The following is a 23221-nucleotide window of genomic DNA, read 5'->3' on the forward strand; positions in this document are numbered from 1 at the left end:
TTTTCACAGATCAAATTCAAGCTCATATTCTCTAATTCTACAGGGAGAAGCATCATATAGAGTGACCTTTACAACTAAAATTCCTAGATACTTTGCCAAAGAGATATTAACAGTTTTTCAGGAGAGGCTTTTGAACAGGAAAGGGCTACATTGCATTAGACACTCTACTTCCAACAAGTTTTAAGGTTTACAAAGTATTTTATATATATGATCTTCTGTGATGCCTACAAAGCCCTTCTGTGATACACATACACACATATGTATATATATATATTTATATATAATTATTAACCATTTTTTTCTTGCCCCAAAAATTATACTGCATCAGGATATCAGGGTGTAATCCAGTTCTTTTAAGAAAAAGGAAGAGGAGAGAGGGAAAGAAGGGAGAAAGAAAGGAGAAAGCAAGGAAGGAAGAACAGAAAGAAGGAGAAAGAGAAGAAAAATACAAGCGAGGGAAAGGGAAAAGAGAATAGAAACTATGGATTCCCTGTTTCTAATCAACATTTTTCTTCTTTCTGTCAATTTTGTTATCCCATAACACATGGAATAATGATCCATAATCCTTATTTCAAGCATTAGTTACCTGGAGTTGTCTACCTAAACACAGAGGATGGAAATTCCCATAGCTCAATTTAAATAAACATAGAAAGATTGATGGTTTTAATGTATGATTCAAAGTTTCAGTGAATATTCCCAACCAATGAATAATTGACAACAATGTCCCATATTGCTAGAGAGTCTTGGTTTATGGACAGTTTATGGAAACTGTCCAAAGAAACTCCCAAGTTTCTTCACGTCTTAGAGAACTTGTTAACATGGAGTCACATGAAAAAAATGACACTCTAGAAGAGGGTGCATTTTGCTGTACATCATATGTACATCATCTGAAACTCTTCATATTATATACTTCCAATCAAGAAAGACTTTTTTTTTTAAAATGGCCTCTTGCATATTAAAGGAATCCACTGAACTATAATCTGCAACTGTGATAGCCAACACAATCTTTTCTCTTTTTTTTCTAAGATTTATTCTATAGGGTTCTTTAGTGAGATTGTTGGCTGTTTCCAGACTTCAGACTGTCCTCTTTCATTCTGATTATGGAGGATAGTAGTTCTTCTGAACATTATTCTGAGGTTGGTTTTGATCAGCTGATTTCGGAGCCTGTGACTTTCCCATTCTTATCTGAGTGCTGATATAGACTGATTCATGGACTTTGGAAGCTCAAATTTTGAGTCTCCCTTAAGCTTGATCACACTTTACCAACTTTGGTTGTTAGGTTAATCTTTTAAATGTTCGTTTTCTATGAAATCATTTAAGTTCTTTGGGCTCCATTTTCTTCATTTGAATAATGAAATAATAATGGGAATGAACTCATTTGCCTCAAAGTCTATTCCATCTCTAAATGTACTCTGCCATAATCTGTATGCTTTGTCCCATAAATTCAATATCATTTGACTATCCAAGCAAAAGAAAAATTAATTTAAGGGATTTTCATGTTTGAAGAAGTCTTTTTCACTTTTAAGGCTGCATTTTATGTTCAGCTATGCTAATAGATGAAATTGGAGATGCAAATTGAGAAATTCTTTGTGTCTATTATTAAATTTTATATTCTAATCCAATCGAATCCAACAAGCATTTATAAAGGGTTACTAGATCCAAGGCACTGTGCTAGGCTTTGATCTTAGATTACAAAGACAAGAATGAAAATATCCCTAGAAACTCACTGAATTTACTCTCTGCTCATGTGAATAGAGGAGTAAAGGCAAGATAATTCTAGGAGGGGCAGCTAAGTGGCGCAGTGGATAGAGCACCGGCCCTGAAGTCAGGAGGACCTGAGTTCAAATTTGATCTCATACACTTGACACTTCCTAGCTGTGTGACCCTGGCCAAGTCATTTAACCCCAATTGCCTTGGGGGGGAAAAAGGGTAATCCTCGAAGGCAAGAACACTAGTAACTAAGAGGATCAAGAACACTTCCCATAAAAGATTACATAAGACTTGAGCCTTGAATAACCCTAATGATTATATAAGATAAAGAAGAGATGGCAAAATGCATGGTAGACATGGGAAAGAGCTTGACAGAACACATGGAGATGGAAGATGAAGTGCTGAGTTTAGAAAACAGCAAATAGTTCAGTTTAACTAGAACAAGAATTCTTAATCTTTTGTAAGACAGTCTGGAGGGGAAGGGAAAAGGGAAGAGAAGAGAGAAGAGGACAGGGGAAGGAAGGAGAGGGGAAGAGAGGAGAAAGGAGGAAAAGAGAGGGGAGGGAAGAGGAAGAGAAGGAAGGAAAGGAGAGGGGAGAAAAAGGAGGGGAGGGAAGGGAAGGAAAGAGCAGGGGAAGGGAAGAGAACAAGCATTTATATAGCACCTTCTGTGTGCTAGGCACCATATTAAGTATTTTTTTACATACATTATCAAAGTTGCTCCTCACAACAACCCTGTGAGGTAAGTGCTAATTTTCTCATCCCACCCTCATTTTACAGCTGGAGAAACAAACAGAGGTCAAGTGACTTTCCTACACTGTCAATAATTATCTTAAACACTTATCAAAATATTTTTCAAAATAAGAATTTTATGGGCAAAAAACTAAGAGTACTTGAAGAGGAGTAATTGCAATAAATCTAGAGGCTTAGGTGAGAGCCAGATGTGAAGAACTTTATATGTTAAGCTGGTGAGTTTTTATTTTATCTGAGAGGCAATGGTGATCCTCTGATGATCCTTAAACAGGACCATGACTTAGTTTTGGAATCCACTTGAAAGATAGATTGAATCAGTGGAGATTGGAGGCCCAGAGTCCAATTGGGACACTATTGCATTATTCCAGATGAGGCATGATAAGGATCTAAATGAAAATGATGGCTTTGTTAGTGAGGAAATAAAACTATCTTCCTATTACTTCTTTGACATGTCCTATGCTGCCTGAAGAATTACAGCATCAGAGAGAAGTGCAGATCTTCCCCAGGTGATTGTTTAGAATTGTCATTTGCTCTTAGTGGAAGGTATTCCCCCTTACTTGTTTTTCTAGCATAAAGAATCAATATTTGTGCCAATTTAAAATCCTTTTATTTTGTTTGATTCTAGTTTTAGAAATCCATTGAGAAAGTTCAATTCAAATTATTGCTTATGTCTGTATATCTTTGATGCGCCTGCTTAATGTTTTCTTTCACTATGGGAAATGATTGACATATAGATAAATACAATCTATGTTAGTTCCCATGGCACACAATTCATCTGTTGTATTAATCAATTTTCATTCCATGGAAAAGATTATCATCACTCAAAAGTTTAGTTCTCAGATTCTGAAATGCATCTCTTCCTGTGCTGTGCTGACTTGCCTGATTAAAAGGAAACACAGATCTTGAAATCTAAGAGCAGATTAATAATGGAGAATATTCAGGTGTGTCATTTTATCTGCTATGCCAAATATAGATATTGCAACCTAACTTTGTTAAATATTGAAACTGATTCCAGGTTTGTGGTACTCTATTCTCTTCCCTACCAGCTGCCTCAGAATAGATTATGTGTCTTCTTATAGTTTCTTTTAGCAGTTAGATTCTATGAAGGACCACTTTGAAAATGTTATTATAGGAAACGATTTCCAATAAGTGGTTAAAGGTAATGAATAAATACTTCTCAAAAGAGGAATTTCAAACTATTAATAACCATATGAAAATATTGCTCCAAATAATTAATAATAAGAAAAATACAAATTAAAATAATTCTGAGGTTTCATCTCATGCCCAGAAAATTGGCAAAGGTGACAAAATATCAAAATAGTCAGTACTAGAGAAACTGTAGGAAGATGGGAAAGTTCTAGTGAAGCTCTGAATTGGTCTAATCATTTAGAGGGAAAAATTAAATTGGGGGGAGTGATTAAAATTTCCATGCCTTTTGACACAAAAATAGCGCTTTATACCTTCAAAAAAGTCAAGTACATCATGATAGATCCCATATGCACAAAACTAATCCTAGCAGAACTTTTTATGTTGGCAAACAACAGGGAAAAATTGGGTTCTCTTTGATTGAAATGGCACAACAGATTGTGGTACATGAATGCAATGAAATATTACCATGTTGTTAAAAAAATAATAAATATGAATCATTCAGAATATGATGGGAGGGCTCATACAAACTAATGCAAAGTTAAGTACAACCAGAAAAATGCTATCCATAATGTCTATAGCAATGTAAACAGAAAGAATAATATAATGTAACTGGATGTAGTTTATTTATATTGACCAGACTTAGCCTAAGAAAAGAGTGGAGGGGGAATGTGCATTCTTCCTTTTATTGTAGAAGTAGAACAGAGAAAGGGATAATGTTTGTGGAATGTTATATGTAATAGGTTGTATAGATGGATTTTCCTGAAATTTTAAAAAATTTCTTCTCTAAAACTCTATATTTACTTTTTTAGTTGGTAAACTTTTTTTTCATAATCTTATTTTTCTTGAATGGTTTTCATTTTTATTTTTTCTCAAGTTTCTCAATCTTTCTCATTTAATTTTTGAAGTCTTTTAAAATTCTTCTATAAATTCTTTCAGGGCAGGTAGTCATTTAATGTTATTCTTTTGGGTAGAAGAGGCTTTTTTTACTTCACTGTCCTATTAAGATGAATCCCAGTCTTCCCTGTTCCCATAGTAAGTTTCTATGATTGGGCTCTTCTTTGCCTGCTCATTTTTAAAAATCAGAATTATTAATGTAAACACTTCTAATCATGGAGGAGAGTAGAGGAATGGTGCCTCTAGCTTCACTTCAGTCTCTCCTCTGACCTAGAATGCCAAGGCAAAAGCTTCACCCTCCTGCAAAGGTGGTCAGCCAGCAATGTCCCTGAACTCATGGGGTGTGCTGATTTATTCTTCCCAGGGACCTAATTCTGTAGCACAGCTGGGCCTGGCATTTCTAATCAGCCCAGTCTTCCTGGACTCAGACTCTAAGCTATCTGGTAGATGAAAATTTCTGTGGTTGAAGCTCCTTCAAATCCACTAGCTCCTGGGCTCCCCAGTGCTGTTTCTGAGGAGCTAGCCTGGAAGTATTTACACCACCCTAATTCCTGGAGTTTTTCTTCAGGTTGTTCCAGGAGAACACCTTTTCTGCCCCAAGTCTTGTGTGTTTTTCACTGTGTGTAGTTCACTCTGGAGAGCAGTTTTGCAGTTTTATTTGTTTGTGGAGGAAATCTAAAGAGCTTGGAGTTTTCTAACCTACTCCCATCTTCCTAGAATTCTTCCCTAACAGAAATATATATATATATATATATATATATATATATATATATATATATATCCACACGCACACAGTTATGAAAAAGAAACTAGGGACTAGGGAGTTGGGTTGGGTTGCAGGATCTTTGGATACTCACAGATTCAAGGTCTAATCTGTATTTATTATTTGATTTTATTCACCGGGACTTGAAAACATTCTTTCCAATTTCCAACCTAACACCTCACATCTGAAAAGTCTGGAGTAAGACATTGATGTATTGCTGGTGGAGTTGTGAACGGATCTAACTATTCTGGAGAGCAATTTGGAACTATGTTCAAAAAGTTATCAAACTGTGCATACCTTTGATCCAGCAGTGTTTCTCCTGGGCTTATATCCAGAGATCTTAAAGGAGGAAAAGAAATTCACATGTGCAACAATATTTGTTTGAGGACCAGGGGAACTGAATGTGGACTACAACATAGCATTTTCAATGCTGTTTCTGTTGATGTTTGCTTGCATTTTGTTTTCTTTCTCAGTTTTTTTTTCCTTCTTGATCTGATTTCTCTTGTGCAGCAAGATAACTGTATAAATATGTATGCATATATTGGATTTAACATATATTTTAACATGTTTAACATGTATTAGACTACCTGCCAGCTAGGGGAGGGGACGGGGAAGGAGGGAAAAATTTAGAACAAAAGGTTTTGCAAGGGTTAATGTTGAAAAATTACCCATGCATATGTTTTGTAAATAAAAAGCTTTAATTAAAAAAATTTGTCATCTTAGGTATTTATATGTTCTTTACCCATGTGCCCATATAGGTGATTTCTATGTATGAATACACTTCCCATTGATGGTGTGGGTATCTGTAGGAGGGTATATAGTAGAGTGATGGGAGGAATATTCCATTGTTATTTTTCTGGGTAATTTCATTAAATGTATACCTTACTTTAAATTAGGTTTATTGGCTGATTGGTAAAAGTAAGTTTATCTGTACACACACACACACACACACACACACACACACACACACTGACTTTCCAAGGTCAGATAGAGTGGGATTTAGTATAAGTAGCTAGTGAGTGAATGCTATGGCAAAATATATTGCTGGCATGAATGACCATTTCTCTTCTGATCCTCCCCATTTACCTCCCAATCATAGGTTATACCCCCTGAGTCACTGTAGTCACACATGGGTGGGGGAAGTAATTCTCAATGCACAAATCTTGCATCAGTATTTCACTTAATGTCCAACATAAATTTATATACAGTCCAATTCCTCTCATTCCCTCCTCCCCCTTCTAGGAATATATATATATATATATAAAATTAACCTTGATCAGTGCTACCGTTCAAAGTTGGTAACACTGATCAAGGTTAATTTGCATACCTTATAATGAATAATGGCACCTAATTAATTTAATGTTAACTCTACCACAGAACCTAGAAAGTCCTTCCTCCCCATTCTGACCTCAGTTTCCTTATTAGAAAGAAAGAGGATGTATTTGATAACCACTGAGTTCCATTCCATTTCTAAAAGGATATTTCTCTGATCTATAAACTCCTTAATTATCTCTTTTGAAATCCAGAAGTTCCTTGGGATGTAGCTTGAAAAATACTGATTTAAGAAGCAAAAATGCTGTTTTTAAATCAAGCTCAAGTTTCTGGAGTCATGTTTCCTTGTCACATGTTTTCAGGAAGGAAACTGGTAATAACTTTATAAAACTTTGATCAGGCACATAAAATGGTCATTCTATCTGTGTTCTTCAGTTTTTCCTCCTATAGTGCCACAGATGAGTTATAGATTTGCTATATTAGATCTAATCATTAAACCAGATACAGTATAATTTTTTGGATGAAAATTTCATTTGTTTTTTGAGTCTTCTGCATAGAGTGATATACAGAGGTAGTGATGCTTAATGGATATAGAGATAAGCTTAGAACCTTGAACATCCAGATTGTGCTCTTTTCCTTAATACTTACTGAATTATCCATAGAGAGAAATTTAGGTACCTCAGGCATTTCTCTGGTCCTTATTTCCTAAGTCATAGATGGGTTTGTGCATGGTGTTATCCTCTCTGTGATGAAATCCCAAGTCATTCTCTGTAATACTCTCATGTATCTGGTTTACAGATTTCTAGTAGACAAGGGCTGAGTTATTTAAATCAAATAGTGTATATTTCCTTACTGACCATTTCAAATGAAATTACTCCCAAAATATTTATTTATGATACTGTATAAAAAGAATACAAATTATGAAATAAAGAAGGATCCTATGAAGGGAATTTGTATTTGCTGAATTTTTATGTCAAGAAGAACTGTCATTGAGAGTAAAACACCACAACTGATAACAATCATATTTTAACCCAAGAGATATAAGTATCAATACCTGAAAATCAATACTATAGATAAAAATTCTATCAATACCAAAAATGCCCATGTAAGGAAAAATAGTTTTTTTCCCCAGAAACCAGATAGATAGATATTTGTATGTATACATTATACATTATACACAAACACACACATACACACACACACACAGATCCATATATCCTATCTAACATGGAAAAGAGAAAATTCCCCTTTTCTTTTTTCCCTCACTTCTTGGATTCTGTCTATAAATAAATACCTCTGCATCCATCAACCAAATGTTTTCCTAGAGCTCAGGAATCAAGAAACTATCTTAGTTATATGGAGAACAATACGTCATAATTATTAATTTTTAAATCTATTATTAAGTGCCTTGAATCAGATTGCAAAAATTAAAAATTCTTAATTACCATCTTTCTTAAAGGTCTTCCCTCTACTTTTTTTTCCTTCCCCCTACTTTTAAAATTTTAATGCTTGATTTTATAAAGACTAATTTTTTTAGCAACTTAGAATACACTGCTCAAAATGTTTGGGGGTTCTGCCGTACAATTTAACTCAAAATTTCTTTTAGTTTCCATTCTTTACTCCAACATAAGGTAAAACCCAATAACAGAGATAGTGAGATACAATGAAAAAGAAACCCAGATCCTCTCTCTGGCTTTTCTATTAAATGACTTTTAGGGAATGGTTTCACTTTTCTAGGCCTTAGTTCCCTCACTGGTAAAACACAGGGACTAAGCCAAACTATCTATAAGGTTTCTTCTAACGCTAATCATGTACTATTTGAATTTTAATTGTTTCTCCTATTATTTTGGAGAGTGGCAGCATGGTAGTAGATAGAATGGGTAAGGGTGGATAACGAGCTGGTCTAAGAGATGATAGTCTATCTGGCATCTGACATATACTGGCTGTGTGACCTTCAGCAAATCATTTAAGTTATAGATGAACAAGCCAGCTTACAGAGGAGTTGCTGGTCTGGATCTGCAGTGCTAGGAGGAATTTGCTCATTAGAACTCTCCCAGATAAGGAAAATCACATGTCTGATCCAAAAAAACCCCAAACATGTTCTCAGGGTTTTCTCATATAATTTGGTCAGAAGATTCCAGTGGCTTGTTCAGTGCTACCATGCGGGGTATTGTAAGAGAGAGACCCAAGCAATGAGGGCAAATGGGACCTTTCACTTGCTCCCAAACTGATATTCACTGATTTGTGCTAGAAGAGAGCTGGTTCAGTAGTTTTAATTAAAGCCATAAGCAAGCAATGTGCATTTCTAATTAGATATTTAATGTGCTCTGAAAATAGTAACAGAATAGCCTTCATTTTTATTGGAAGTTTTTGGAATGGGAGTTAAAAAAGAAAAGTAAGGGTGAGGATGAAATTTATAAGAGACTGGTGGGCAGTTCACATACGGCTCAGCTCTTGAAGGCTTGTTAGATGTTTCCCTGCCAGTGACTCCTAAAACTCAACTCATGCTGTTTGGCCGATCTTTTCACTTCTCACCCTTCTGTGTTTTCCCAGCTTTTCTTTCAAAATGCAGATTTCTAATAGTCTGATTAGCCAGCTGGAATAGGAACCTGCTGTCTATCCATCTGTCCATCCATCTCTTCACTTTTTTACCCCACGTGGGGAGGAAAGTGGAGGGTAGGGATAGGGGAGAGAAGAGCAGTCACATTAGTCTTTCTAATGTGTCATCCTTGTTTTTGGATTACTTACTGACGCCTGGGATGGGGCCTAAAAGATAAAAATTGCTTTCTGAAAGCACGAGTGGAAACAGTGACCACATACAGCAAGATTCCCAAGTTAAATGTCAAATTTCTCAAACAAAACCTCTCTTAACCTTCTCCAACAGAAGGTAAAAAGTTTGGGGGTTTTACAGCTCTGTTTTAAGTCTCACGAAGAGAGCATGAGACACATAGTTATCTTAACTTGATAGCTCTGCCTCTTAAAATAAATCCCAATGCCATAATAATAATAATCCTACTACCTTATGTTTTCAGGAACCAGGAATCTGTTCTCCTCTGATCTTCACAGCAGTGCTATGAGGTTGGCATGCAAGTATTAGTCTCTCCTCATTTTACAGATGAGAAAGCTAAAAATTGGAGCAATTAAATTATTTGTCCAGTGTCACATACCCAGGCAACACTAAGGAAGGGATCAGAATTATATTACTCCTGGTACTCCCCCCACCAAACACTTAATATTTTCTAAATCTGTTAATGTTTCCCCTTTATAACTAAAATTCCCGGTTTCAGAAGATGGTTCAGATATTTGGAACAGCAAGGCTGATATAGTGTAGGAAACCACATGAGTAGAATTTACTTTCATATGAACTACAGTATGATACAGGAATTAATACAAAAAATTAAGCTATAGTATAAAAAGTAGAAATATTAGATTTATCTGAAGACTGCAAAAGAAAAATATTTTAGTCTAGAAAAAAAGAAGTATATGCTGATTTTTATTGTGGACACTGATTCTCCCAAGAAAATTTTCATTTTGAAATGTACCATTGAAAAAATAAGCTCATATTTATATGATATATCACATATATTTGAACACTGAAACAACCCTGTGAGGTGATCTTATTTCCTTCACTTTACAGATGGGGAAACTGAGGCTCTGAGAAATTAAATGGCAAGCCCAAAGTCATGCAGCTACTGAGTGGTTAAATTAGAATTCAAACCCAAGTCTTCAAAACTTGGAAGCCAGCATTTTATCCCTTGAGTCAAGCTGTCTCTTACACTAAGCCATCCTTCAGGTGAATAATCATAAATCAATATTTCACTGTGTTAACTTGAGAATTGCTAAGGTATGAGCTATTCCTATACTAAAAACAGATGGAGATTTTGAAGAAAGAGTAAACCCTGGGGCTTACATCAAGACGTGAAAAAAACAAATCTTACATGAAAAGATCACCTAATGTGTAAATTCTGTAAATGCATTGACAATGCTATAACCATATTAGCTCTAGTTCTTATTTTTAGCAAAAAGGCAAAATGTTTCCCTCAATTTAACAGTACAATGAATGTGTCAATAAGATGAGAATAATTGTACACCAAACATCTGTCTACAATATTACAGATGTTTTTACCAACTAAAAATATGCCATCAGCATGCTCGTCTATTTTCATCACAGACAGCAGTGAACATTTTCAATCATCTTATAAAACAAGAACTGAAATTATTAAAAGAGACTATGAAATTTAAGGTTTCTCTAACAACCACATGTAGTCTGTTTTTGTTGAAACATCTGGCAAACCTGCCCTGTGAAAGTTAGTAGCTCAGACAGCAAGGTGTACGTAACAGCACAATTTAGGGTGTGTGAGCCCATGTTGGTCTTGTAATCAGACGTCTTCCTCCAGATCTTTGTAAACCATCCTTTTTAGCGAGTTATACACGGAGGCAACATAGCTTCACCAAGGACCTGCTTGGGCTTGTGTGTAAATGATTCCACATGGGACTTCTCTAACTGGGTTATGAATACAACTGGGGAAAGGGGGAAATTGGGAATATGATCAGGATGATGGTTAACATTTGGCTGGCGAGACATATTTTCTAATTTGGGGAGCAAGTCTTAAATTTTTGCCTTTCTGCTTAGATTACATTTGAGGCCCCTTGATTATGTCCGTCCAAGATCGTGTGGAAAGAAAATATTTTAAATTCCAGGGGTCTTTTGAGACTAATAGTCTCAGAAATAACATTTTTAAAGATGAGCTTTTCTAAAATCTTTGGGGGAGCCTTGTCTTGAACTTGCCTCAGTTTGAAAGAGAAGGACTAAAAATCTCCCAGGTTTCTGGTAACTCGGGTTTTTTTATTCACGAAGAAATAAAAAAGGTGTCTTTGCCGTGGAGTTGGCGGCCCAGCCAGGGAAAGCCAAGAAAGTAAACACAAGCGACTGGGTGAACCGGGCTGGAGGCTGATAAGGCGCTTTTGAGCCCCCTTGGATACCCAGGAGTAGGGGTTTGGGGTGAGTTCTAAGTATTTAATTGGTTTATTAGGTGAATTGACCACAATTTTTTCGACATCATTTTGCCCAAACAGTCACTTGTTTATTTCTCCATTTTTCATCTGTACTGCTTGCAAGTTTTGGAAACGCCAGAGCTTCCCCTACTTTGCTGCACTTGTCCCCCCTCCCCTTCCTAACCCCGTCTCAACTCGCCCAACCCTGTCCCCATCCATAATCCTGGTTTTCTAAACTAATTTCGTACTCAGAACGTGTTCGCTGAGAGAAGCATAAGCAGCGTGCCTTGGTGCAGAACTTGCAGGGAGCAAGAGCTAGGTTCAGGTCCTTCTGCTGCTTCCTAGCTGTGTGAACATCTCTCCGAACCTCAATGTCCCCTTCTTCTGTAAAACAAGAATCATTACTCTTTTAGCGTCAACCTCGTCGGGTCATTGTGAGGGTCAAAAGCGGTTTTCTACGTGAATGCTTTATGCGCTCTGAAATCCTATATAAATGTCGTTACAATTTTAAGGAACTGAACCTCGATTTTGCCCAGTGGCTCCTGCCTGCCTGACGCTTGGATGACACCCACATCTCCACGGTCTTTCCCTCCTTCCCTCTCCCTAAGACATTTCCCGACCGTCTCGGATTCACTCAGACCTAAGTGCTCGCACAGCACACTTTTCCTAGCTGATTTAGCGCAGGCAGCCTGGGAATGACCTTGCCCGTCTGCTGCCGAAGGGAAGAGCATCTCTGCGGGATAACCTAAGCGGAGCGGCGTAATCACTGGTGCTAGAGTCCCAGTGTCCCCGGGGAACTACAGGGCCCGATTCTCTGGAGGTTCCTGGGGACCAAAAGCACGCAGAAAAGCTGCTTGTGCCTTTAGGCGGTTGAAGAGCACTAATTCTCTGGTAACAGGGTTCTTCTCCATCATTCCATCTCACCCTTGTCCTTTCCCCTTTCTGTTCATTATTTTCTTGCACATCGGACACAAACAAAATCCTCCTCTGGACGCAAAGAAATCTCTGAAAAGAAACGTCACTAGACGACCTTGGCTCAAATTTGTCTTGGAGGTGGAGGCCGCGCGGGGCTGGGTCTTGGGGACAGCTCCGTAAGGTAGAGAGCTCCCCATCTCTTTAGAAGGCCTGTACCCAGGGCCCACGAGTGATTTGAATTCTTCAAGAGAGGATGAGCTTTAAGCTCGCTTGATTTGGAGTTAGGGACAGGGCTGGGGAGTCTCATTCTGGGTTAAGGAGCCTGTTCTCGGGTCCCCTGGGGGCTGCAGGGACGCTCACCCGGGATCCCCTTTCTCAACCTGAGCGAGCGCCGGCCCCGGAGGCGGCAGACAATATCCGAGGGAGTTAACAATCGCCTCCACTGTGTGGCCGAGCGTCCTCCCCTCGGCGCCGCCCGGGAAGGTGGATTCCGCAATGGCAGGATGTTCATGAGCTGAGCTCCGCAGCTGAGAAACATGAGAAGGTCTTTCTATCCATGTTCCGGGGCCGCGCACAGCCCGCTTGGTAAATAAAGCGCGGAGGCGGACGCGGTTCGTGTGGTTAGCGCCCGGGATCTATGCATAGAAAACATGTGGTGGGGATGGGAACGGGCATAGCAACCAAACTGGATCATTACCCGCGGAAGAGAGCCACTGGATCCCGCGGCAACAGGTACTTTCCTGAGATTGGGGTGAAGGCGGCAGAGTAGAGGTTCTCCCCTAAATCGGGTTGGGCTGCTGTGACCCGCTTCGGCTGGAGCGCGGACTGGGGAGCAGCCCGTGCGTGACGCTGGGCTGAGGAGGTGAGAGGAGGGCACCCCGCGCCCCAGCCCGGCCTTCGTCCCTCCCTCGCGCCTCGCGGAGGACGGGGCTGCGTGGGCTAGGCTGCAGGGCCGGCCGGCGCTGGGGCAGCCACGGGCCGACGCCGCTGTCCACTCGGGGCCCCGCGTGCGGCTAAAGTAGCCCAGCCTGCCAAGATCTGTCCACGCGCCCCTTCCAGCTCTGGCCCGTCCGTAACTTGAAAGCGGAGAAGGTGTCGGGGAGAGGTAGAGAGGTAGGTGGGTCGGGGAGGTCGAGACTCCCGTCTGACAGCATCTTCTATGCGTGAGCCTTACCGGGGACCCAAATCCAGGGTTCGGGTGGACGAGCAAAAGTGCCAAGAGCGTTTGGGAATAAACTAGCTGGAAATCCGGCAGGGGGCATGGTGTGGAGCTCAGCCATTGACTCCCGGGAGACCCCGACTAGGCATTTAAACTGGGAGCTGGCGGTCTCTTTTGGGTAGCTCCGGGTCCGGAGGCAGTTAGTTTACGCATCTCTTTGCTTCGGAACCGCAAGAGTTTCCCTTCCCCCAGCCTTTCACTTTTTTCTCAATCACTCCCCCCACCCCCAACTCTGCAGCCGCCACCTCCATCCTCACCTGCACCTCCCGGCCCTCTTCCTTGGTCAATGGGAATTAACAAACCCACCATCCAAAGCCAACCAGCCTACCTACCCACCTCCCACCAGGTAATAGCGGGTGGCGAGGGGGGGTGTGTGTTGTGTGTGTGTGGTGTGGTTTTAAAAGTTGCTAATCCCAGAGCGCTAGGGGCGGGGGGGGGGGGGGGGGGGAGGGGGGAAGAAAAAGAGAGAAAGCAGCTAGTAGCGCAGAGGCAGCAAACCGTGGAAAATCTGAGGATGTGACTTTCTTTCAAACATATATCCAGTGTCACACACACACACACACACACACACACACACACACACACTCTCACAGAGTGATGTACCTGTCTCCTGGAAGACTCAGACATCAAGTCATGCTGTATTTTACCATGCAGCCAAGCTTACCGTCTGAATTACCTCCTTACAAATATTGACAGTGGCCATCTTTTAATTTCTGTGTGCACTGCCCTAAATACCATAGAAGGGCTGCTGTAGCTGTGGCTGGGGGTGATGGGCCTGGAGAGGGTGGGCGAGTGTGTGTGTGTGTATGTGTGTGTGTGTGTGTGTGTGTGTGCACGCGCGTATAAACGCGGGGGGTGGGGGGAGAACGAGAGCCAAGGCGACATCTAAGGCAGCCTCAGCCGCTACAGGAAAGGGGGTGGGGGCTGATTTTATGAAACAAGAGATGCCCAGAGACTCTGGGGAAGGGGGGATGGTGAGAGGGAAGGGGAGGGTGGCGAAGGGGACCAGCCGCAAGCCGACATTCAATAATACAGCTCAAGGTTGGGCAATGAGAAAGTTTCCCTAACGTTTCCCTGGTGGCGGTCAAATGCATGCTAGCTGCAGACAAAACATCACGCCCCTCGGAGGTGAGCGTGGCGGTCTGTTTCTGTTTCCACGAGGCTGCAGCTTGAGCCAACAAGCAGCGGGTCTGCCTGCCTGGGGGTGGGGGAGGGGGAAACGGGGAGGAGGCTGCAGCTCTAAGCTTGGGAGAGAGGAGCCGAGGAAAAGGCAAAGGTGGGGCCCCGACTGCCGGGGCAGCAAGCTCCCTGGACTCCTCCTTGCCCTCATCCGGTCTGCAGCCTCTGACATGCCCAGGGGTAAGGGATCTAGGAAGTGGGAACCCGGTTTCGCCGAATGGTTTATTGGCAGGCAAGCAAGCAGCTGGCCCGAAGACCTTAGATCTGGGGGCTGTGGAGTGTGTGTGTGTGTGTGTGTGTGTGTGTGTGTGTGTGTGTGTGTGTGTGTCGGAGGATGGGGCGAAGACCCTAAGGATTCTCTGTCCAGAAGGACAGAGGGCTTGGAAGGATTTTCTGGGCACTGCAGAGCCTGCAGAGATGCGGAGGGGACCTTGACCCAACCCTGACTGACTCCACTTTCCAGGTCTAGAATCAATTGCTCTTCAGCCTTCAACTTCAGTCCTCGGCCCTGATTTCTCAAGTCTAGGATCGAGTCCAGTATGGAGTTTGTGCCTAAAAACATCCGGAATTAGGACACAATAAAAATCCCCCAATCCTGGTTGGCCGCCTGATTCTTTAGGTTATTGATTCTCGTGATTCGATCCTCCCAGCTGCAGCTTCGACTTTAATTTCCTCGGGAATGACAGCTCCAGACTAGGGGAGACTGAGGCAATCGTCCCTGACTATCCAGCCTTTCGGTTTTCTCTGTCTTCCGCAGTGTGCTTTCCTCTGAATGAAACCACTGGAGAGGATGTCTCTTTTCTAAAAATCTAAACATCCCCCACCCCCCTCAACGATGGGAGGGGGGAACACTCTAAATTATTCCTCGATCCTTACGGCGAATCTTTGGAAGAAGATTAGGGATGGATGGGGAGGGTGTCTATGGGCGACTCTTCAGCGGGCTTGCTGGGTGATTAAAAAAACAAAAACAAAAAAACGGGAGTAGGTGAAGTCAGTAGCCTTGTAGGGAAAGTTCCCCCCCCCCTCCCCAAGGGGCGCTATGATCTGGGGAAGGCCTGACAAGGCAGGTTCCTCCGGCCCCCCCATCCAGGTGTGATGCGGTCTATTCATAACGTTCTCCCATCTCCCTCCGCCCCCTACTGCCCCCCCCACCCCCTCCCCGCAGCCCCAGACTTTCTTCCAAGCCAGTTCTCTGGGCCAACCTAGCCTCGAAATCCCTCTGTTAGCCCTGGGGATTCACTGGGATGTGAGCAGTTTCCTCGAGTAACCCGATGCGCCTTCTTCTCCGCAGAAATCAAGTCATCTGGACTTCCAAACTGCACGTCTCCTAGTCGCTGCGGCCGCAAAGCGCCGGCCTCCCAGCTTGGACCATGAACACCATCGTCTTCAACAAGCTCAGTAGCCAAGTACTTTTCGAGGACAGCGGTGCCAAGGAAAGAGAGCGGGGTGGTCGACCCTACAGCGGGGTCCTGGATGGGGCCCACCACCACCACCCCGAGGTGGTCATTCCCGACAGCCCATCACTCAAAGATAACCTCAGTCTCCGACACAGGAGGACAGGGTATGTCCCCTCTCCCCTTCTACGAGTTTCCATCCGTATGTAGCGGGAAAGTAAATACGGTGGGTGTGTGTGTGTGTGTGTGTGTGTGTGTGTGTGTGAAAGTGGTCCATCAACAGCTGGGAAGCTTGTTTCTGTCCGTCAGTGATTTGAATTAGCTGGTTTTCATCTCTGGGGTGTTGCGCTTGACATTTGAAGGTTTTCACCATCTGCTTCTCGAGTCATGGTCAACCTTTAACCTGATTTACTTTCTACCCTGGTCCAGCCCAATCTCTTAAATAGGCCCTCAAATCCCGCATTCCCCTTCCCAGCTCAGCTGCGGCTGAGCATCCCAGAAGCCAGCCTGAGAATGGCTAAACTGCATTCCGAAAGCCGAGCCAGGGCCCGGAGCCCGGGAGAGCTTTCTGTGTCACTTTTCTGAAAATTTGCTTTTGAGACTTTGATTTGACGATCGGGGGGAATCTTTTCAACTGATTTTTTTTTTTTTTTTTTTTTTAAAGAACAGGGTCTGGGCTTTTTGAATTTCAGTTGTGCCCCCCCACACCCTCGCGCCCGCCTGCGCGCGCGCGCACACACACATACACACACATATATACATGCATACATACACACGTCCTTTTTCTTTTTTCTTTCTTCCTTCTTTTCTTTCTTTCTTTTTCTTCCTTTTTTCCTCCTTCCCTCCCTCCTCCCTCCTTTTCTTTCTTTTTTCCTTTCTTCCTTCCTTTCTTCCTCCCTCCCTCCTTTTCTTTCTTCCCTTCTTGCTTCCTCCCTCCTTCTCTTTTTTCCTTCCTTCCTTCTTTTCTTCCTTTCTTTCTTTCTTTTTTCTTCCTCTCTTCCTTTCTCTTTCTCTCTTTCTTTTTTTCTCTTCCTTTCTCTTTCTCTCTCTTTCTCTCTTTCTTCCTTTCTTTCTTCCTTCCTTCCTTTCTTTCTTTCTTTCTATCTTTCTTTTTTCCTTCTTTCTTTCTTTTTCTTTCTTTCTTTCCTTCTTTCTTTCTTTCTTCTTTTCTTTCATTCTTCTTTTCTTTCTTTCTCTTTCATTCTTTCTTTCTTTCTTTCTTTCTTTCTTTCTTTCTTTCTTTCTTTCTTTCTTTCTTTCTTTCTTTCTTTCTTTCTTTCTTTCTTCCGCAAAGGATGACTCTTTGGAGCGCATCCCTTTTAAGCGCAAATTTCTGCAGAGCATCTGGCCAGCTGTGGACAAACCTAACAGGGCAGAAGGAAGGGCAGTCGCGGGATGGAAGGAAGCGTGTGCCGGTGGTGACCGCACTGGAGTTCTAGCTAAGCGGAGGGCCAGCTGTGAAGAGAGGAGGGTCGACGGAGGCTCAGAGGAGGCTCTCGGGAGGTGGTGGGGGAGGGAAGGGGGCTTAGAGCAGGTAAAACATTCCCAAGCGAGGGCCGGAGGCACAGACAGAAGTCTAATAGGCTTTAGCGCCGGGCCAGCTGGGTTAATCTGGGGCGTGTGCGAGCTTTCCTCCTCCTTGCACCTTCACAATTGCATCAGCTCCTGCGCTCCGTGGCGTTACTGCTCGGTAGACTCGAGGCTAAGTTTCATCAGAAGTTTATTACCCGCCGATTCCGACGGAATTAGATTTCAGATGAAGTCTTTTAAAAGGCACAAACCCAAAGGGCCCGCGAAGCAGGCGACAATCCGGAGACGGCCGCCGGAGGCTCCGGGCGGCCCGCGGGCGACACCTCCCGGGGCTGCGGGGCAGCACATGCCCCCTGCGCCTGCTCTCTGCCCGCGGCTTCCAGCCTTAACAGGCGTTTTATTGGAAACATTGCCGGGCCGCCTTTGCTTCTTCTGGTCTCCGGTTCCCCCAGATCCGTTTCTTTCAACGCAGCCCTTCCTCCACCATCTGCTCCCCTCCCCCAAAATCTTCCAGCTCTGTTGGCCGCTAAACTCTTGGTTATTAGAAGGCTATCCCGTGCACGCTCCATTCCCATTTTGGAGCCGGGAGCCAGCGGGGCCTGGGGTGCTAGCCACCGTACGCTTTTATTTTCTCCCAGTTTCTGCGTATCATATTTCTGCTTGCACAAGCTTGGAAGCAACATTGTTCTTTTTTGTAACTGTAAGGAGTAAAACCGGATGCCAGAAACCTTGGACACTAAAGTGGGTTCCCTGAGGAAAATCGAGGAACCAGCGAAGATCCTAAACCCAGTCCCCCTTACTCCCCAGACGGGCTGCTTAGGAGACCTTGGTAGGCAATCAGGACCACGCTGCAGCCGGGCAGGCCCCTCTGCAATCCACTTCCTCCAGTCTCACACACACACACACACACACCTCCCTTTCTGATGGACATGTTGAGGACATGTATATGCAAGCGCACTGGAACACACACTTGGGAACCAATCCACCCCATAAAAGGAATTAACTGCCATTCACCTGGCCTTCCCCCACCCTCATTTATCTTTTTGCTTCCAGTCTCTTAGCTGCCTAATGGCCTGATACTTTGTACAATTTTTTCCCCTGTGTTTCTATCCCTCTCTACTCAAGGTTACTGTTGCTTCTGATCTCTGTTCAAGACTAACTAGTCCCTGAATGTAGATCCCGAAAAAAGCAATGCACCCTTGGGAAAGGGCTCATTTCTTGGAAGGGACAGGCTCTGATCCAGTATTGGGATTAGACATGCTGGAAGGGGAAGGGAGGAGAGTGGCAGATGGTGACCTTCCTTCTTCAGCCCTTTTTAGAGAGAGGAAGCAGGCTATCTGGACAGGGGAAGGAACTTAACAGGATTTCTAATTATCTATCTGTCGTGCTGTACGGATCAACACTGCATCTCCTCTCCGGTTTTCCCAGGGCTCGGCAAAACGGAGGAAAGGTGAGGCACAAGCGGCAGGCCCTGCAGGACATGGCGAGGCCCCTCAAACAGTGGCTTTACAAGCATCGGGACAATCCATACCCCACAAAGACCGAGAAAATCCTCTTGGCCCTAGGCTCCCAGATGACCTTGGTGCAGGTAAATCAGGGTTTACTTGGGCCCGTGCTTTTCTAAAGGCTCTGCCTGTGCCAAGAGACGAATCAGACTGGTTTTAAGAGCAAGCTCCTTAAATTTGGAGTCTGAAGACCTAGGTTCAAATTCCATCTTTATTAACTGTGTGGTTTGGGTGAATCTCGGCACTTCTCTGCCTCAATTTCCTCCCCTGTAAAAGGACAAGGTTGGCCTTTAAAGAACTTTTGAACCAGGAATCTTATCACAATATCACAAGACCAGCTTTTAAGTTAGCTATTTTGGCCTTCTTTCTTAGAGAGGAAGAGAAAAACTGTAGTGTCTCTAACAAGGAGAAAGGTGTTGTTTTTTTCCCCCAGTAGTTTGGGGGCACCTCAATACAACTCCTGAAAAGTAGTGGGATTTGAAGAATAAGAGGAAAGGAAAGTTTTTGGATTAAAAATGTAAAGCTGGGAGGAACCTCAAAGACTTTCTTATCCAATTTCCTCATTTAACTGAGAAATTCAGGCTCTGGCATGGGAGTTGCCTAGAGATCACCCAAGTAGGAAGTGTCAGAGGTTCCTTTTGAACCCAGTGCCTGTAACTCCACAGTCTGTGTTCTTTCGATTCTACCACACTGTCATTTCCAAGACATCTTTTCATTTGTTGCTGTCCTACTCTTCCCCCAGCGTGGAGAAGCCCATGGGTCTATTCTCAAATATAAATTGAGTTTCTCAGGTATCCCATGAAAGGTTGCTTTCTAAAAGTGCAACTCTGGGGTTGTGGAGATCCCATATGGAGTACCAAATGAGGAGGGAATCAGAAGTCAGGTCTTATCCCTTTAGTACTCTGTAAATCTTGGACAAGTAATTTTTACTACTTTATGTCAGTTTCCTCATCTATTTAATTGAGAAAATACTACCTGCCTCATGGATCTCACAGGGTGATTGCAAGAATGAAAGGAGACAAAGCTTAGGAAAGTATCATCTAAACAATAAAGAATCACAATTAAGCTGTTTTTCAGCAGTGGTTTTCATTGTTGTTTGTTAGGGTATGGGTTAGAAAAGAGGGATTTTTGGACTCCTGGTTTATAGTGCCCCTCTTAAGAAATCAAGAATGGGGAATATTTCATACATATTCATAAGCATGGGAGAAGGAAGAGAAGTAGAACAGGGGAGGAGGAGAAAGGCAAGGATCTTCATCCCAGCTTCTTACACTGGGTTACGGATTTCATAACTAAATGTTGAGATCATGAAATCATGATTTGTTATCAGTAAATGTTTGATTTGTATATCTATTTCAAATACCTATATACCCAGGATTATGTAAAATTTTCTTGGGCAAAAAGGGGTTATAAGTGGGAAAAGTTTAAGAAGCCCTGATCTTCATAGAAGTGTGTAATAAAATAAGGATTTAGACTTTTGTATCCTGTACCATGCATAGAAATAATCCCATGCAGAAGAATTTCAAATTTTAGAATTCTTTGTCATATAATACAGTAAAACATTTTCTGCATGACCACTTCCCATATGGTAGGTCCACGGTATGGAAGGGGTTAGGGGATAGCAGAACTGCTAAGTTTCCTATGAGAGGCTGTTTTGGTGGAGGAAGGAGGATTCTGTTAACATTCCCTTCGTATGTTTGAGTGACCTTGTCATATGTGGAAAGTAGTAGAAATGTCTTTCCTAATGAAGATGGTACCATGAGCTTTGTTTAAGGAGGGAGAGAGGATAATGGAAAAGACATGTAACATATCTCAGAAATAAGGCAGTTTTGCATTTGTGAATACTAGACAAGTCTCTGAAGCTCTGGGTTTCCAATAAAAAATTTAAAGGACTAATGCCTGAAATAAATATCAGATAAATGAAAAGTAACATTCTAAAGTATTTAGGAATAATTCTAAAAACATTCAGCAGTTTGATGTGCATCCTATTTTATACTATTTTCTTGAGAGTTATGAAGCAATATTTTCAGAATACAACTGTACAGAAAAGGTCATTTGCAGTGTTCTTTTCGCAAGAATTTATTTTTGGTAGAATTTTGTATATTAGATGAAAACATGAATGAGGGGTCACATATATATCACAAAATATATGTATCAATAAATTTAATTAAACCTTTTCAGTTTCTTAATAAATTATTCAAATCAGAAAATTACTCAGCTTCAAAAACATTAGCAATGTTTTTGAATATTAGCATGACAGGTACCATTTATTTTGAAAGTACAGTCGCTTTTAGAGATGTCAAGGTGCTAGACAGTGATGAGAACAGTACATTGGCTTATTTTCATTGGTTTAAGCCAAACACACAAAAATACTTTGAATAAAGCCATATTTCAACATTTGGTATATTTTTCAAGTTGTAAATGAAGAAAACTTATGTTTTTATTTAGCCTTTAAAAAAAAACAAAACAACTCAACAGCGACTAAAGCTACTATTTGTTATTAGTGAGGATATTTAAGTTTGGTTGGCCCAGTCAAATATTTTGATTGGAACTGGAATCAAAGCATTTGTCATTTTAATCAGGAGTAAAAATAATTTGACACACATATGTGGTGGTTCAGATCCACATTGCTAGCATTTTTTAGGGTAAATGTCATGATAGCTAATTTATAGGAAAAATCCTTTCCATTCAAGATGTTCATTTTTCTTTCTCTTACATGTAAGCCCCAATAAATCAAAATTGGCACTGAAATGGAGAAGGCCACAGAATGTCTCACATGGGTTTCTAAATGAAGCAGAAATCATGATTTATGGCAATAAATAATACCTGTTTCATAATATACAAATTGTGTGTTTAATATAGTTGGTTTCAGGAACTTTGAAGTGGGAAAAATAAAAGTTTAGTTAGAATAACTGACGGGCTCTCTGTCTAAACCAAACTGACATCATTTGGGTGCAGCTCTTCTAATACAGATTCCTTGGACATTTGCACAAGGAAAATACATAGTCTGGGCAACCAAAGCAGATCTTGAACTGAGAAAGGGAGATCATGACTTAAATACTTTGTATTACAGGGATCAATGAAGCAGACAGAGTTTAATTCTTGTAAATCAGAGACCAAATTGCAAAGAGTGTCTTGGGGTCTCCCAGTGACTAAATTAGTTTATAGGCAGCAATTTTCCTTCTGTCTCAAAAATATTAAAGGACTTACTCTAGAAGAATAATGACTAAGAGTAATTTTGCTCCTAAAGTTGTTTTCTAAAATGTCTGTGACATGAACTGAGTGAATTTGACTCACGATGTCCCCATTTTAAAACATTCTATGGCTCAGGAATTGCAAATGCAGTATTCCATCGAAGTTATCATTGTCAGTAACATGTGAAGGCTTTGTCTGTTGATAGCAAAGAGGGCCAAATATAAAAGAACCTCATTATCTTAATCTGTGAAAGCAAGTAGAAATTATAGAGAGATAGATTTAGATGTATGGATATATACATATAATATATAAAATATATACATACATAAAATATATACACGCCAATGTGTATATCTATATATGTATATATATATGTTATGTATGTACATTTATCTGTATCTATATATATTTAGAGAAGTTTCTTTTATTTTCATGTCTTCACTTTCTTATCATTATGTATCAACATGATATATGATATAAGCCAACTGTGAATTTGCCTGCTCATTCTTTTGCTTAATTGCCTTATAGAATGTTATGTGTTTTACATTTACACATACCTTTTGAGTAGGTTTTTCAAAGTAGAAAATTCAAATCCTCAGGCTTTTTAAAAGGAGTAGTTTTGACTACTTTCTCTACTCTTGGATAATAATCATAATTTTTCAATTGGATTGCCTTTCTCCCTAGAAGTTAACAAGAAAACCCCCAAAATTTAAATGGAAATAAATTAATAATAATTAGAGTAGTAGACAAT

General features: G+C 41.4%; 1 protein-coding gene across 4 annotated transcripts in view; it reads left to right on the forward strand.

The window, feature by feature from the left end:
- The first annotated feature begins 13069 nt into the window (after positions 1-13069).
- Positions 13070-23221, forward strand: part of MKX (mohawk homeobox) — a 100208-nt gene continuing 90056 nt past the window's right edge. For 2 of the 4 annotated variants that reach the window (XM_012551239.2, XM_031939813.1), the window contains exons 1-3: positions 13070-13183; positions 16141-16410; positions 19202-19361. In XM_012551239.2, the coding sequence (XP_012406693.1) occupies positions 16220-16410; positions 19202-19361 (351 nt within the window). In that variant the 5' untranslated portion in view covers positions 13070-13183; positions 16141-16219. The other 2 variants (XM_031939811.1, XM_031939810.1) reach the window with 2 other exon arrangements.

The sequence above is a fragment of the Sarcophilus harrisii genome, chromosome 5 (assembly GCF_902635505.1).
Source record: "Sarcophilus harrisii chromosome 5, mSarHar1.11, whole genome shotgun sequence".
Lineage (NCBI taxonomy): Eukaryota > Metazoa > Chordata > Mammalia > Dasyuromorphia > Dasyuridae > Sarcophilus > Sarcophilus harrisii.